The 12,785-nt window shown below is 48.3% G+C and overlaps 7 protein-coding genes across 7 annotated transcripts; 4 read left to right on the plus strand and 3 right to left on the minus strand.

The window, feature by feature from the left end:
• Positions 1–1,862: 1,862 nt before the first annotated feature.
• Positions 1,863–3,476, plus strand: COCCADRAFT_10015 (uncharacterized protein; the record flags this gene model as incomplete). The annotated part of the gene is made up of 1 exon (XM_007720119.1): positions 1,863–3,476. The coding sequence occupies one exon, from the start codon at positions 1,863–1,865 to the stop codon at positions 3,474–3,476; it is 1,614 nt and encodes a 537-aa protein (XP_007718309.1).
• A 447-nt stretch (positions 3,477–3,923) lies between these two features.
• On the minus strand, positions 3,924–4,852 carry COCCADRAFT_111846 (carbohydrate esterase family 1 protein; the record flags this gene model as incomplete). Its single annotated transcript, XM_007720120.1, has 2 exons — positions 3,924–4,640; positions 4,691–4,852. 2 exons carry the CDS (start codon positions 4,850–4,852, stop codon positions 3,924–3,926), a joined length of 879 nt encoding a protein of 292 aa, XP_007718310.1.
• A 278-nt stretch (positions 4,853–5,130) lies between these two features.
• On the plus strand, positions 5,131–5,280 carry COCCADRAFT_111839 (uncharacterized protein; the record flags this gene model as incomplete). Its single annotated transcript, XM_007720121.1, has 1 exon — positions 5,131–5,280. A coding segment is annotated over one exon (150 nt), but the record flags the coding sequence as incomplete, so codon positions are not given.
• A 1,826-nt stretch (positions 5,281–7,106) lies between these two features.
• On the minus strand, positions 7,107–9,203 carry COCCADRAFT_41880 (uncharacterized protein; the record flags this gene model as incomplete). The annotated part of the gene is made up of 7 exons (XM_007720122.1): positions 7,107–7,417; positions 7,486–7,648; positions 7,829–8,088; positions 8,138–8,206; positions 8,261–8,363; positions 8,419–8,553; positions 9,156–9,203. 7 exons carry the CDS (start codon positions 9,201–9,203, stop codon positions 7,107–7,109), a joined length of 1,089 nt encoding a protein of 362 aa, XP_007718312.1.
• Positions 9,204–10,374: 1,171 nt separating this feature from the next.
• Positions 10,375–11,109, minus strand: COCCADRAFT_111848 (uncharacterized protein; the record flags this gene model as incomplete). The annotated part of the gene is made up of 1 exon (XM_007720123.1): positions 10,375–11,109. One exon carries the CDS (start codon positions 11,107–11,109, stop codon positions 10,375–10,377), a length of 735 nt encoding a protein of 244 aa, XP_007718313.1.
• Positions 11,110–11,938: 829 nt separating this feature from the next.
• Positions 11,939–12,588, plus strand: COCCADRAFT_31134 (uncharacterized protein; the record flags this gene model as incomplete). Its single annotated transcript, XM_007720124.1, has 2 exons — positions 11,939–12,190; positions 12,316–12,588. 2 exons carry the CDS (start codon positions 11,939–11,941, stop codon positions 12,586–12,588), a joined length of 525 nt encoding a protein of 174 aa, XP_007718314.1.
• On the plus strand, positions 12,585–12,782 carry COCCADRAFT_111845 (uncharacterized protein; the record flags this gene model as incomplete). The annotated part of the gene is made up of 1 exon (XM_007720125.1): positions 12,585–12,782. One exon carries the CDS (start codon positions 12,585–12,587, stop codon positions 12,780–12,782), a length of 198 nt encoding a protein of 65 aa, XP_007718315.1.
• Between the last annotated feature and the right edge of the window lie 3 nt (positions 12,783–12,785).

Genomic DNA, 12,785 nt, shown 5'->3' on the forward strand with positions numbered 1-12,785 from the left:
TAGTCAGCTCTTGGTTCCACCAGGGCTTTGCTTTTGGCCCTAGTTTTAGACGCGGAATAGCTTTGTCGGCAGCTGTTTGGATTACTGTAGTAATAGCGTTCCCAATTGCTTCTAGCTGCTGTTTTAGCTCTTTGTCCTGGTCTAAGAGTGTCACGGGCCGGGACGGCCGCCAAAAGGGACAGGTATCAAAACAGTATATAGTACAAGTTGTCTATCCCGGAACTGTGGGAGGTGAGGCTAAGTACAGAATCCCAGCCAAGGCGCCATACCCGAACGGGGTAAGTGAGCTCTGGCAAAGGCAGCGCCATAACAGCAACTCATATAAGGGTGAAAGGTATGCCAAGTACTAATACTTGACAGTGCATCTGTATTATTTCAATGGTCACGTGATATTACCATGGGCGTACTCGGGGCATAAAACGTCGAAATCAAGTCACACTCCGCGGTGTGTTCACATTGGTGTGCGTTGACGATGATGTGAGACCGGCGACAGCGACAGAACAATTAAAGTATCGACCTCGTAAATGGGGCAAGGGTTTGAGCAGATCATGTTCTCTTATCGTGTGAAGACCGGGTAAAACTTCCATAGGATCTTGGATGGATGCTGACCCCCACACAATCTTACAAGTGGGCTCCTGCACGGTTCAGTTAACAAACCCGAGATGCAACCTTATTTTCGGTGGTACTGTGGAAATCGGGCGGGGCACAAAGTCTGAAGATCACACTGGAAGATCTATTGAGCTTGGATCTGGCGGTTCTAGATTGCTCGGCAGTTGTATGCATATTTGGTAACATAGTAAACTCACATTACTAAGTGCACAATCGCGCAGTTTCCCCAACAAGCTACTGCGGGTGTTTTGATTAGTCATAGGCGTACATGTGATCTTATGCTTTCGTTCTAATATATTACCTTTGATGACACTACTAAGAACAGATCAGCTCTCAAGCATCTGATCCTTGAAGTTCTCGAGGCTCTAAGAATGAAACAACCGAACGGAGCTCTTTGTAACACTAGCATCCTTCTAGATACATGGCCTGTATTGTTCTAGGATGCGCCGCGAAATGACATCGGCGCCTCTCTATGGTCGAAGTCAGAAGCTTTGACTACCAGTTCAATGTACCATGTAGTTCGCGAAGTATCGCGGCGAATTCCCCAGCTCCTTGCTTCGTATTTAAAGACACTTGCCGCACGCCTAATCTCCGTCCCGCTGTGCAAGAAAAAGTATCTTACAAATAGAATTTTTTGGTGCTGGTTCATGAGCCTGTTCCAACACTATTAGAAACTACCGAACGAACAGGAGAAGTTTCCAGGACGGCACATGCACCTTCAGAAAATCCTCCGACACAAGGGTTGGGATTGGAGCTTGTAGAGTATGATCCTCGGCACGGAATGCCATGCAAACTCTCAATGTTCGCCACAACCAATCCTCGGTACATGTTAGCCACAGTTCGGGGCTTGTTTATTTCCAGCCCATATTTCATCTGCTAGACCTGATCTGGGAACGGTTTAGGCCCCGTCTCGAAAAACAATATGCACGATAGAAGCGACATCGCATTTGGAAAACATACATATGGTAACTGAAAGATGGCGCTAGAAATTGTCAGCGCTTCTATACTCAAGTGATCCGTGCTTAGCGCTGATTTACCCTCTACTTCGTACTTCTTAGACGGAACGGAGGTCCGTTTTGTTGTTAGTTGAAGTAGCCTATCCTACTACATGACTACTATGACGTGAGCCTAGATGTAAGGCCAGCCAACGCTCCTTTACTATTGAAGCTTTAACCCCAAAGCGGGAATAAAATGGAGACGGAAAACTGAGAACCGAACAAGCCCTCGGACGGCTCTCATCATCATCCACCACAATGTCCAGCTCTACTTTAGTTGTCTTTCTAGCCATCAGCGCACTAACTGTGGCTTACTTCTACACGAACAACAAGCGCTACGATGCACGGGAGAAGTCGCTCCTTAAGCTGCCACTTATCGGCGATATCCACAGCTCGCCGATAGAGAAGCCATTGGAAAACTGGAGTGCATGGTCCGAAAAGAATGGGCCGATTACGATAGCGAAACTCTTCGGCATTGTACCTATTGTTGTTCTCAATTCGTATGAAGCCGTCACGGAGCTTTTCGGTCGCCGCAGCCAATGGTATAGTAACCGACCAGCTTCTGTGAGCATGGAAATGATTACTGGAGCAAAGCCGGGATGCTCTAGATTTACACTAATGCACGACTATGATGACCATCTCAAGCTGCATCATCGGGTTCTCTCACCAAGTCTGGGTGCGCCTGCAGCGCACAAGTACCAGCCGCTCATGGGACTAGAGGCTAAGCAGCTACTTTTTGACATCAGCGCTACTCTCGAAAACTGTGCTGACGGTTCCATAATTACCACAAAGGACTTATATCCTTTGCTAGAGCGGACTCAGTCCAGCACCATCTTAGGTCTTCATTACGGCCTTCGCATCCCCAAGATCGATGAGCCAATATTGCAAAACGTCATTGAAACCCAAGCAAAAGTCACCCATCTTGCCGCAAACCCCCAGCTCCCAGATCTGGTACCTTTCTTGCGCTATCTACCTACTGTTGTTTCCCCATGGCAGCAGTACGCTGACAAGCTGTTTGCATCCCAAGTCGACCTCTACATGCACCTCTTCCAGCACGGCAGGGATGCACCCGGCTGGAATGCTACAAAACAAGTCATCGCAACAGCCGCAAAGCATGCTCCGGCAAGCTACCCAGTAGCAGAGCTTGATCTCGCCTTCACACTCGCAACATCGATTCAAGGCGGAATGGAGACATCGCCGCGTCAACTACTCTGGCTATTCGTCGCAGCCCTACGCAACCGGGACTTTGTGACTCGCGCGCACCACGTGCTCGACGACGTCGTGGGCCGGACTCGTCTCCCCAGATTTTCGGACCGCAGCAGCCTCGCGTACGTTGACGCAGTCGCGCACGAGCTGTTTCGCTGGCGGCCAGTTTCTCCGGGGACGATTCCCCGGCGCGCCGATTGGGCGGATAAATACGGTGGTGTGGAGATCAAGAAAGGGGTCACCATCATGGCGAATGCGTGGGCGATTGGCCGCGATAAGAACGTGTTTGATGGGGCCCTGGGGGATGCGGAGGAATTCTTGCCTGAGCGCTGGTTGCGGAGTGGGAAGGTTCGGAATGACCTCCCACTTCCTGTGTTTGGTCAGGGGAGAAGGATATGCCAGGGAAAGCGTGTCGCGACTGATGGAGCGTTTTTGAATATCGCATATTTACTCTGGGCGTTCGATATAGAGGCTGTTGACGGTGAGGATGTGGATCCGTTGTCTATGGTGGTTGTTGGGTTCATGGTTGAGCCGAAGCCTTTCAAGTTCCGTCTGAAGCCTCGGGGACAATGGGTGCTCGACCTGGTTAAAGAAGAGTGGAAGGGCAGCGAGAAAAACCTGGAAATGGTCATGGGTGTGGCCAATGATGTTGAGACTGGGAACTAATTAGAATTTTTCCCTGATGTTTAAATAAACTGTGCAAGGGGGTCACGGATTGATAAACCAGGCCGAGCCGCGTCTTCCAAACTCTCCCCGCTATGTACAAATGAAGAGTGCGGAGGCTGACCGACCAGACCAATCACTTCAGCCATTCCAACCACTTTTGTATTGTACTTAATTTTTGTGACGTAATTATCTTGTTTTTGTCCACGGAAGGTGACTGGGTGATATGCACAGCGATTCACTATGTCACATAGAAAAAGTCACATGTCACAAGACCTGCATGCAGTACGATTGGTTATAGAATAAAATCCTTGAACATATACGTGCTGAAGAAAGTCAGATATGTAGCGTTTGACGATATTTACATGTGGTCCTCTGCCAGTAATTTACGTTCATCACTGCCGTACCGGATACTGGTGGAATTCCTTGCTGGTCAACGATTGACGTAGCCTAGAGACCGAACCAAGTCATGTCCGCATCCTCATCAGGAGTAACCCAGTGTCCAACGTTCTGTGCGCTGACGCCTACAAGCTTAGTGCCATCGCCGTAGATCATGGAGGTGTAGCCATTGCGGGGCGTGTTGGTAACGTTCTTGGTGAAAGACACCCCAAGCAGACCGCTCCATTCCTTGAGCTGCTCGCCCAAGTTGGGATATTTGACAAGGCTGTCTGCGGTTCCGTGGTAGGTCATGAGGCGAGGATATTGGCCGTTGAAGCTCGGGTACATGGCCCTGACTTGCGCATCCCACTCGGCCTGCGTCTTGATGATCTGACCGTTTGCGCAGCGCGGGTCAGCGGTACTAGGGCTGGCTCCTGGGCTACCAGCTACACAGCCTGCTGCCACTCCAGAGTAGCAGGTTGCTGCAGAGATGACATCGGGATAGGTGGCCATCATGACGTTGGTCATCATGCATCCAGAGCTGGCGCCAGTGACGAAGACCTTGGTTGGGTCGGCGGAATACGTCTTGATGACATATTGGATCATCTGGTTGAGGCCTTGGTTGTCGCCGCCTGCATCTCGAGAGAGGCCCTTTGCGGTGTTGACTTCCCAGCAGTTGTTGTCTTTCTTGGTTGAAGGGAAGATGGTGATGAAGCCCTTTTGCTCTGAGAGGGTGTTGTACTTTGTCGTTGATGCGTAAGTCTCGCCAGAACCTCCGCAAAAGTGCAGCTACGTTTGTCAGTTTTGAGCTCATCTATCAACGATTGCTGACCACTTACCGCAAGGATGATGGCGGGCTTGGTGACCAACTTTGCTGGAACGTTGATGTTCATCTGAAGGTTCGTTGGGTTGCTCCCCCAGTTGTTAACACGGGTGAGAGCGCCATTGGCAGTTGCGCAAATGGCAGCGATGGTGCTGATAAGGGCAGTGGTGGAGTGCATGTTGGGAAGATGTGCAGTGCTAATGCGATGTGCGAGTGTGAGGTGCGAGTGTGATAACAAGAATTCTGTGCGGATGCCTTGGTCCTTTTATGTGCGCTGGGTTTGCGAGGAGATCTTCATGCGTGCTAGACATGGTCAGGGTTCTTTCTTTCCCGTACCCACTGTGGTGTGTACACCCCTCTTCGAAACACTCTATGTAGGTTACGCACGGATCGGCAGATACTATATTAATACGGGTTTACCTTTTGAGGTATCCAACCTGCTGTATTGCAGTCGTTCCGAATGTTTTGCTTATCTTCGTATTTCTTCTCGTAAGTATCTCCTCTCGTACCATATCTTACTCTCCAAGACTTGATGTCATGGGCCTTGAGCACAATGGACTTCACCGACTGTACTGGGGGCGGGATGTGACTTGCGAGTATTTCTGACCTATCTAGTCGTTTTTGAGAAGAAATCTTGGACTAAAGCAGAGCCTCAGTCCGACCAATGGTCTGAAGAACAAAGGAGGTCATGCACCATCCCAGATGTTGAGCTATGTCCTGTTTCAACCGTTTTCCTTGGCTATCCCTGTTAATCAGAACGGGCCAACATTTTCTTCAGCAAAACCCCCACCAAACAGAGCATCCGTTTTGCTCATATTTTGTATTGATAGTTAACTGGTATCTTTAAGGTTTTTTAGACTACACGCCGGTTGCAAAAGTTTAAAATAAGTTTACAAAATAACGTAAGCATCCCTAATAGTACAGAAAGGATGAGATGGAAGAAGCAGCATAAAATTATCCTCCGAACGCAAGGACCGCAAGCGGCACCTCGCGCCGAATTGATTAAAGCTACTACCGTGCATTGTTTCCGAAACACGCCTAATACGGAAAGGGATCGGCTCAATGTGTACGACACTCAGTTTTCGCGCCATACAACCCCTGCATACGTCTTCCATGTGTTTTCTAAAGCGGGGAGTTCAGCCAAATATGGCAGGATGGCTTGAGTGGGTAATCTGGCCTTCATAACCCCAACAGCTGCCTGAATGTCGGCTGTTTCGAAAGGAACACTTGAAGTTCGGCACTTCTTCCCTACCCCACGTTCACCGAATACGTAGTAGTAAGACATACAAGGCCTCTTGAAACGTCACGGGAACTATACACACGGACCTTTTTCAACGAATCCATGGCTGTTGGACTTACTATGTACTTGGTCACCATGAATAGCCTGGTATAGAGATGACGCGCTAATTACCGAATAGATCGGTACTTGTACTGATAAGCCTGGACAATAGGGCTCACGATACAACTGCATATGTAACCAACACGCTGTTTTGTGGGGTAAGGTTTGCGGGGCCGGCCCGAATTTGTTAAGCAAAGAGATGAATGCAACTCAAACAGACTGAGTGGGTGGAAGAATTTCTCTTTCACATCCAGACTCACATTACACAGTATTATCCCGTGAGTCGAAACTCTGAGCATAAACCTCTCGTGTTCAGTGGCGTGAGTTGATGGAACGCGGGAAGCCCGACCGCTGCCGAATACGACCTGGACTGATGTGAGACATGGGATTGAACGTTGAGAAACTTATTTTAGGACGATTTCCACGAGGCCTAGATTCACACCCTCAAGGATATTATAGGACTTGCACGTGACCCAATATTGGGCATAGCGCCTTGGCGGATCCCCTGTGCTAAGCTCAGCTGCCCAGTATTACGATCATATCTACTGTTCTTACTGCTACTTTTTGGTCGCCTGTCTATTTCTGTTGCATTTCTTGGTTCCGGTATTGCGCCGTCGCAAGAAGCCGGCGAGCGCTGTGTCGAATCTTCATCCCGAACCAAACATATAATTGTCAATCTTAAACCTCAGACTACAGGCATATAGCAGACGGTGAGACATAAGCACGCTCGCATATCTCAGATACGAAATTCCATTTACTGATGAAAGTTGTTGCACAAACAAAACTCTTTCTACCACAAAGTCCACCCAAACAGTACAGAGGAAACTACAGCTATAAACCAACAGATAGCCAATTTTGCATTCAACTTGCTTATCACGCCAACGCAACTATGAACAAGTACTGGAAACAGGCGTATACGCTGACACAACCCGAATCTGTAAGCTGAGGAATGACCAAGCCCTTATTTGGAAAACAAAGACCCCAGATCCACTTCTTCCTTGCGGTGCCTAAATCGTACCTTATTATTTGGGTCGAACCTCATCGTATCACCAGACGAATGAATAAGCTCCACATTTTCACTTAGTGTAAGCTCCTAGTCATATTTAAGCAGAAGGTGACACAGTGCAATTTTGACTTCGTTCGCAGCGAAGAAACGGCCGGGACACGCCTGATCTCCGTGACGAAATCCGAGATGTTCCGGACTGGTGGACACTAGATGAGCCTTGCTAGCAGTAGCGGGATCTTGTCGTAGACGGCAGAAACGGTAGATATCGAACTTCTCTGGTTCGGGCCATATCTCTGGGTTCGTCAAGCTCGTACCGTTCACGATGTAGTAGCCGCCCTTCTTAAGAATGGTGTCGTTCGCAAGCGTGATTGTCTCAGTTGCAATCCTTTTCATTTGAACTGAGTCAAGCAACAGTTAGCGATTGCTGTGGCATCATGTGCTTGTAGCGTCGATGGCGAGTACTTACGACAGGTAGTCGGGCACAATTGGAGGGCTTCCTTTAGAGTACTGTCCATGATCTTTAAATTGGCAAGCGCAGCCTTACTGAGACCGTCAGCACTCAAGACCTCCATAGCCTCTTTACGCAATACCGGGATCAAATAAGGCTCGTTTGTTAAACACGTCATAATCTAGTCTAATAATTCCGAAGTAGTGTGGATTGCGAAGACAGAGAGGGGTATCTAGTAGGAAACAAGATCCGTTATCGTTGCATAGCCTTCTTCCTCAAGCCACTCCAACATATCGTCGTAGACAGCGGCGGGCTCGCCTTTCTACTTTACTTCTGCCTTTGCTTATTTCCGCTAGTCGACGATTGGGGCTAGGATATCGCATGCTTCGATAAAGTACTTTTGCGCAAGTCTAGCATCTTTTGCAAACCAAGCAAATATATACTGGATTGGCAGAGGCATGAAGGAGAGCGAAAAACCGGTCGTGACACTGTGCACGGTGTAATTCTTGGTGGCTTGAAGCCAGGCTTCATTACGACATAACTCGTCGCCAAGGAACACCTTACTTGACAGGCGGGCAACCAGCTGAAGGGCGGAATCTGCAATGATAGTATCTATCCATTCTGATGTGTGGTTAGTTGGGAAGCTTCAAACCTCGAATATGGTGCTCACCTGGATCGTTGCCAAATATATAATCGATTGCAAAGGTGGACTCCTTGGATAGTGGTGCTGTCACCGCATCTAGAACATGTAGATTAGCTTTCTAGTACTCAAAGATTGATATGAATCCCTTACTCAAGTACTTAGTAAGCTGATTTTTGGCCACATTTTGCATGACTCTCTTTGGGTTTGAAAAGGCCAGAAAGGGTTTCAGGCCATATATGTGGCCTGAAAGATCCTAACATTTCGATTTAGCGAAGTAAGATGTCTTGGTATAGGAATCAAATACTAGCGTTTGCGAATGCTTTGGTGAATAACAGGCGACGTTCGTTGCGTATCAAGTTGGCGTATTCTGGCGGAAAGACGGTAACTTCACCCCCACCGGTGATGAGCCTAAACGGATATTTCCCATATCGTTTTATGGTATTCTCGAATAACTTGTGACCGTTCGTCAGGAATTCGAGACGTTTAAATGTAGTAGGCTCGAACCAAGCAGGAGGATTGGCGATTGGATATTTTGGCTTTATGTTGAGGACAAAAAACGAAATCAAAGTAACGATGATCAGAGATATGGTGGTAACTAAGGGAAGAACCTGTTTGATTGTAGCTAGAGATGGCTCTGATGAAAGATCGAGTAAACTTCAGGAGCTAGGGCCCGACATGTTGAGAAACGGTTAGGCGATGGAGTTGGTTGTGCTTGCTGGTGTAGAGCAAAACGAGGACGTCATGTTTTATATATGAAGGGTACCTCATGTCTGTTGACCGGATGCGGGAATAGCACGGCCCATTAGTATTGCATCATTTATCACAATTTGGACCATAAAGAGAGAAATTTCCATGCACAGGAGACCCTACTAGGGCACCCTTGATAATGACCGTTATGAGGTTTAGCCATACTAGCAATCATCACTGTTTCACTGTAAAGAAAAAGGCGAAATGGCACCATTTGAACCTATGCAGGAATACCGACTTATCATTTGCCTACTTCGACTGTCTTCAATCATATCGGATTCAAAATAAAACGGCCTACGTGCTGGCCTGGTAGGATGTGCGTTCGCAAAATCTCGTCTATCCCCATACCTGTGTAAATGCAGTTGCACTGTCACTGTGCTATTATCACTACAATAGAATGGCTGGCATGGCCAATTAGGCCATATCCCTGATTTTACATGTCAATGCTCGGCTTCCTACAATTACCGTTCAGTACTATCTGGTTGCCAGACGTATAGCGCATTAACAAAATCTCGCACATACCTTACTCTATGTAGCGTAAGTAAACGATGAGGTCCACGAGGGACGGGCCGCATCGTTGCCGGTTTTCATGTTCGGTAGAACGAACAAGGCGGTAGGACCAGGGCACGTAGTTATTATGTAAGACGGGTCCGGAAGGAGCGACGTTCCGGCCGACTTCTTGTTAGATGTAATTGCAGTAGGCACAAGTACCCAACATAGAAGCCATGACCCGGTCCACGGTAAGAAAACTACTTCGGCTATTTTGAAGTACCCTTTACATTTACATACATCAGGAGCCGGTTCGGCTGTCCCTTCTTCGTTCCTATTCTGTTTCCAGTTTCAGGTTTAGTAGCGCTTCAACGAGGCCAGCTAGAAAACGAAGTTCCGTTCCGCGAAAACCAAGAGAACGCGGCCCGTTGAAACTACACTTACCAGATAGGCAATTTCTCGCTAATATAGCGCTAACTGTCGCTAGTATTACTTTATGGCTATGATAGAAATATCTACGTTTGTTAAATACAGCGTCGTTTCCCTCTGCGTTTTCCAGACGGAGCCAAGGTTATTCTTAGATTCGGTTCAACAAAGGGAAACCGGAGCTGAACCGGACAGGCTCTAAATCCAAGGGTAACAGCAGGTACAACACTGTGTCAGCTCTCTTGGTGATTTCAAAGCGCTCTTTACGCTTACTGTGTATATGCGCATAGTGAGAACAAGAGTAACAGGGAAGACGGCATTTTACAAATTGCCTGGGCAATTTTGGAATACATTGGCAATTTTAAATTACCTCTTACTTGTACATGTGTACACTAAGAAAGAGAGCGCTGGCAAGGATGATACTGTACCAATCCATGCAGACATGCAAATGTGTTTGGTATTTTCCATGAAACAAAGGAAACTCCAATAGTAGCTATGCCGATGAATGCTTAGGTAAAGGTGACAATCGGATGGGCCAGATAGGGAGAAAAAGATAAGACTTTTCTCTCAACATCCATCCATAGCAGGGCTCCTTGGACGTGCTATGTGAAACTTGGGGCAAGGGCGATCACGGAGAACCTTAGGTCACCACCTTTTTCACTTTCAATCCTCATCAGCCTTCCAATCCCTTTCTCCAACGCACCAGAACTAAGCACATCTTCGTCATCGCCCAGTAGCCCCCGATCAAGCGGACCCTTGCGATCCCCTTCAAGCTCCCACAAATGCCCATCCTTGGCCTTGACAAACGCGACAAAATGCTGTCCACTATGTTCATCTGAAGTAGGAGTAGGTGAGGCAGTATCACCAAGCTTTGCTGCATCGGCATGGGCCTTTTCGAAGGCATCCGAATCCTCGAGTACTTTGGCTCGTTCCCAGATGGGTTTTGGCAGCGCATCCGCACGAATCTGGTCAAGAGGGGAAGAAGGCTGGATGTGGTCTGATGCTGGGGTGTTGAGGAGACAGTGGACTAAGCCTATGCTTCCACAAGCGTTGCCGATTGTCTGCTTGAACCAGATGACGGGCTCTGTTTCACCCTTGCCTGCATACTCGGACTTGTCCTTGTCTTCTGCTGTGCGCGCCTCGTGCCATGTTGGGGTGAGTGGTATGATGACGAGCAGTGCTACGACCGGCCTAGGAATGACAGCCAGCATGTCCGGGTCAGTGAGAGAGTAGACATCGTGGAAAGAGAAGACGGATGTGTCGAGACCGAGGTCTTTCGCGAGATGGTTCATGACATGGGGGTTGTTTTCCAGCATGGTCCATAGCTTTTTCGCCATGGTGACGGTTTGTAATGAGTAAGGGTTATTTTGGAAGAGTTGATTTGGAAGACAAGTTGTTTGAAGTAATCTACTAGTAGGCGTGGATGCGTGCTCCTACTGTTTACACTACCTGGGACATGACTAGGCAACCACACACGCCACCACAGCCACTGCGGGATCAGTCGAAGCCGGATCACCAGCCTCGACTACCCCACACCAAGCCTAACCCGGCCCCCGCGGAACTGAGGTAGCCGGACACCACGTGACCATCACCAAAAGTAGCCACTTTTGACACGAATTATCGGTGCAACAACAAGATTCAAGAGTGTAAAACGCTGCGTGCAAAGGTTTAGTTGCGTGCAAAGTTGTTCATGTAAAAAACTAGTCCTTCAGCTGCGTGAGGTGCCCAGCTGTTTCGGTTCGGCGAGAGGCCAGATGCCGGACCGTTACTTTTACCTACAATGCAACGCCATCCCATCAACATGTCTGCGATGCAAGACCAACATCTCATTCAAGAGGCTCTACCTCTGCAATTGTTTTCCGACTAGTCCGTCTCATTCACTGGAATTCCCCTCACCACGAACAAAACCGGCGGTTCCCCAAGAATGAATCCCCAAACACCTTTGCATCTCCACCGGCTCTCCGCAGTCGCAAAGTCCAGTAACCTCAATTGAGCGACAAGGCCCACGATTATGGCATACATATGTCCGAAGGATCTTACTTGCTCCTAGAATGACATATATCTCATCCATTTCTCTACTCGATTGACCCTCCTCTTGCAAATCAACATTGCAGAGGCACTACTACCGTGGACGCACCAGTACAAACTCACCACCCACACGAAACCATGGACGACGAAGCCCGCCAAGCGCTAGCCAGCATGAAGATGCCCCGCCGCCCCATCAACTTTGTCCCGGCGTCATCTGGCGAGATTCTCAAATTAGGCCACATCACGTGCCGCATCATGGAAGACGGCTCACGAACCGACAATCGTATTGGCAGCGCCGAGTTTACTCTGCCACCAAACACTCACGGGCCGCCTGCCCACTGGCACGAGATGCATGATGAGACGTTTTTGGTAACTCAGGGTGTGGTTAGGGTATGTTTATTGTTCATCGTTATCCTCATTCCTGCCGATCGTCGTTATTACTATTATCTGCATTCTTATCCTCACTCTTACCCTTATCCCCAAACCGTCTGTCCATATTTATAAAACCCCCCTAGTTCCACGGCCCAGACAGCGAAATAATCGATGCCCACGTTGGTGACTACGTCACGGCCCCGATCCGCGCACCACACACTTTCTCAAATCCAACCAATGAGCCTGCCAAATTCTTCAACACGTATACGCCAGCCTTTTACATTGACTATTTCAAGATACTGGCGGAATTAAGCAAGACGGATGAGCGCATGAGCAAGGAGAAGAATATCGAGGTCATGAGTCGGTATGCGACGATACCGGCTGTGGAGATGATGGCAGAGCAAGAGAAGAAATGAGCAAAGTGGTGGAGAGTCCAGATAGCGATAAAAACGGTACCAAGATCATGGGTCGTCAATCGAAAAATAAGAATAACGTGGTTCACAAGCGAATCGGTTGCCCAAGCGAATCGGTCGCGCCCCACCAGCGCGTCAACGTCGACACTACATCACATTATGTCTCAACAACGCAGTTACTTATCAACTTATTCTGAATT

This window comes from Bipolaris zeicola (assembly GCF_000523435.1).
Source record: "Bipolaris zeicola 26-R-13 unplaced genomic scaffold scaffold_403, whole genome shotgun sequence".
NCBI classification, from domain to species: domain Eukaryota; kingdom Fungi; phylum Ascomycota; class Dothideomycetes; order Pleosporales; family Pleosporaceae; genus Bipolaris; species Bipolaris zeicola.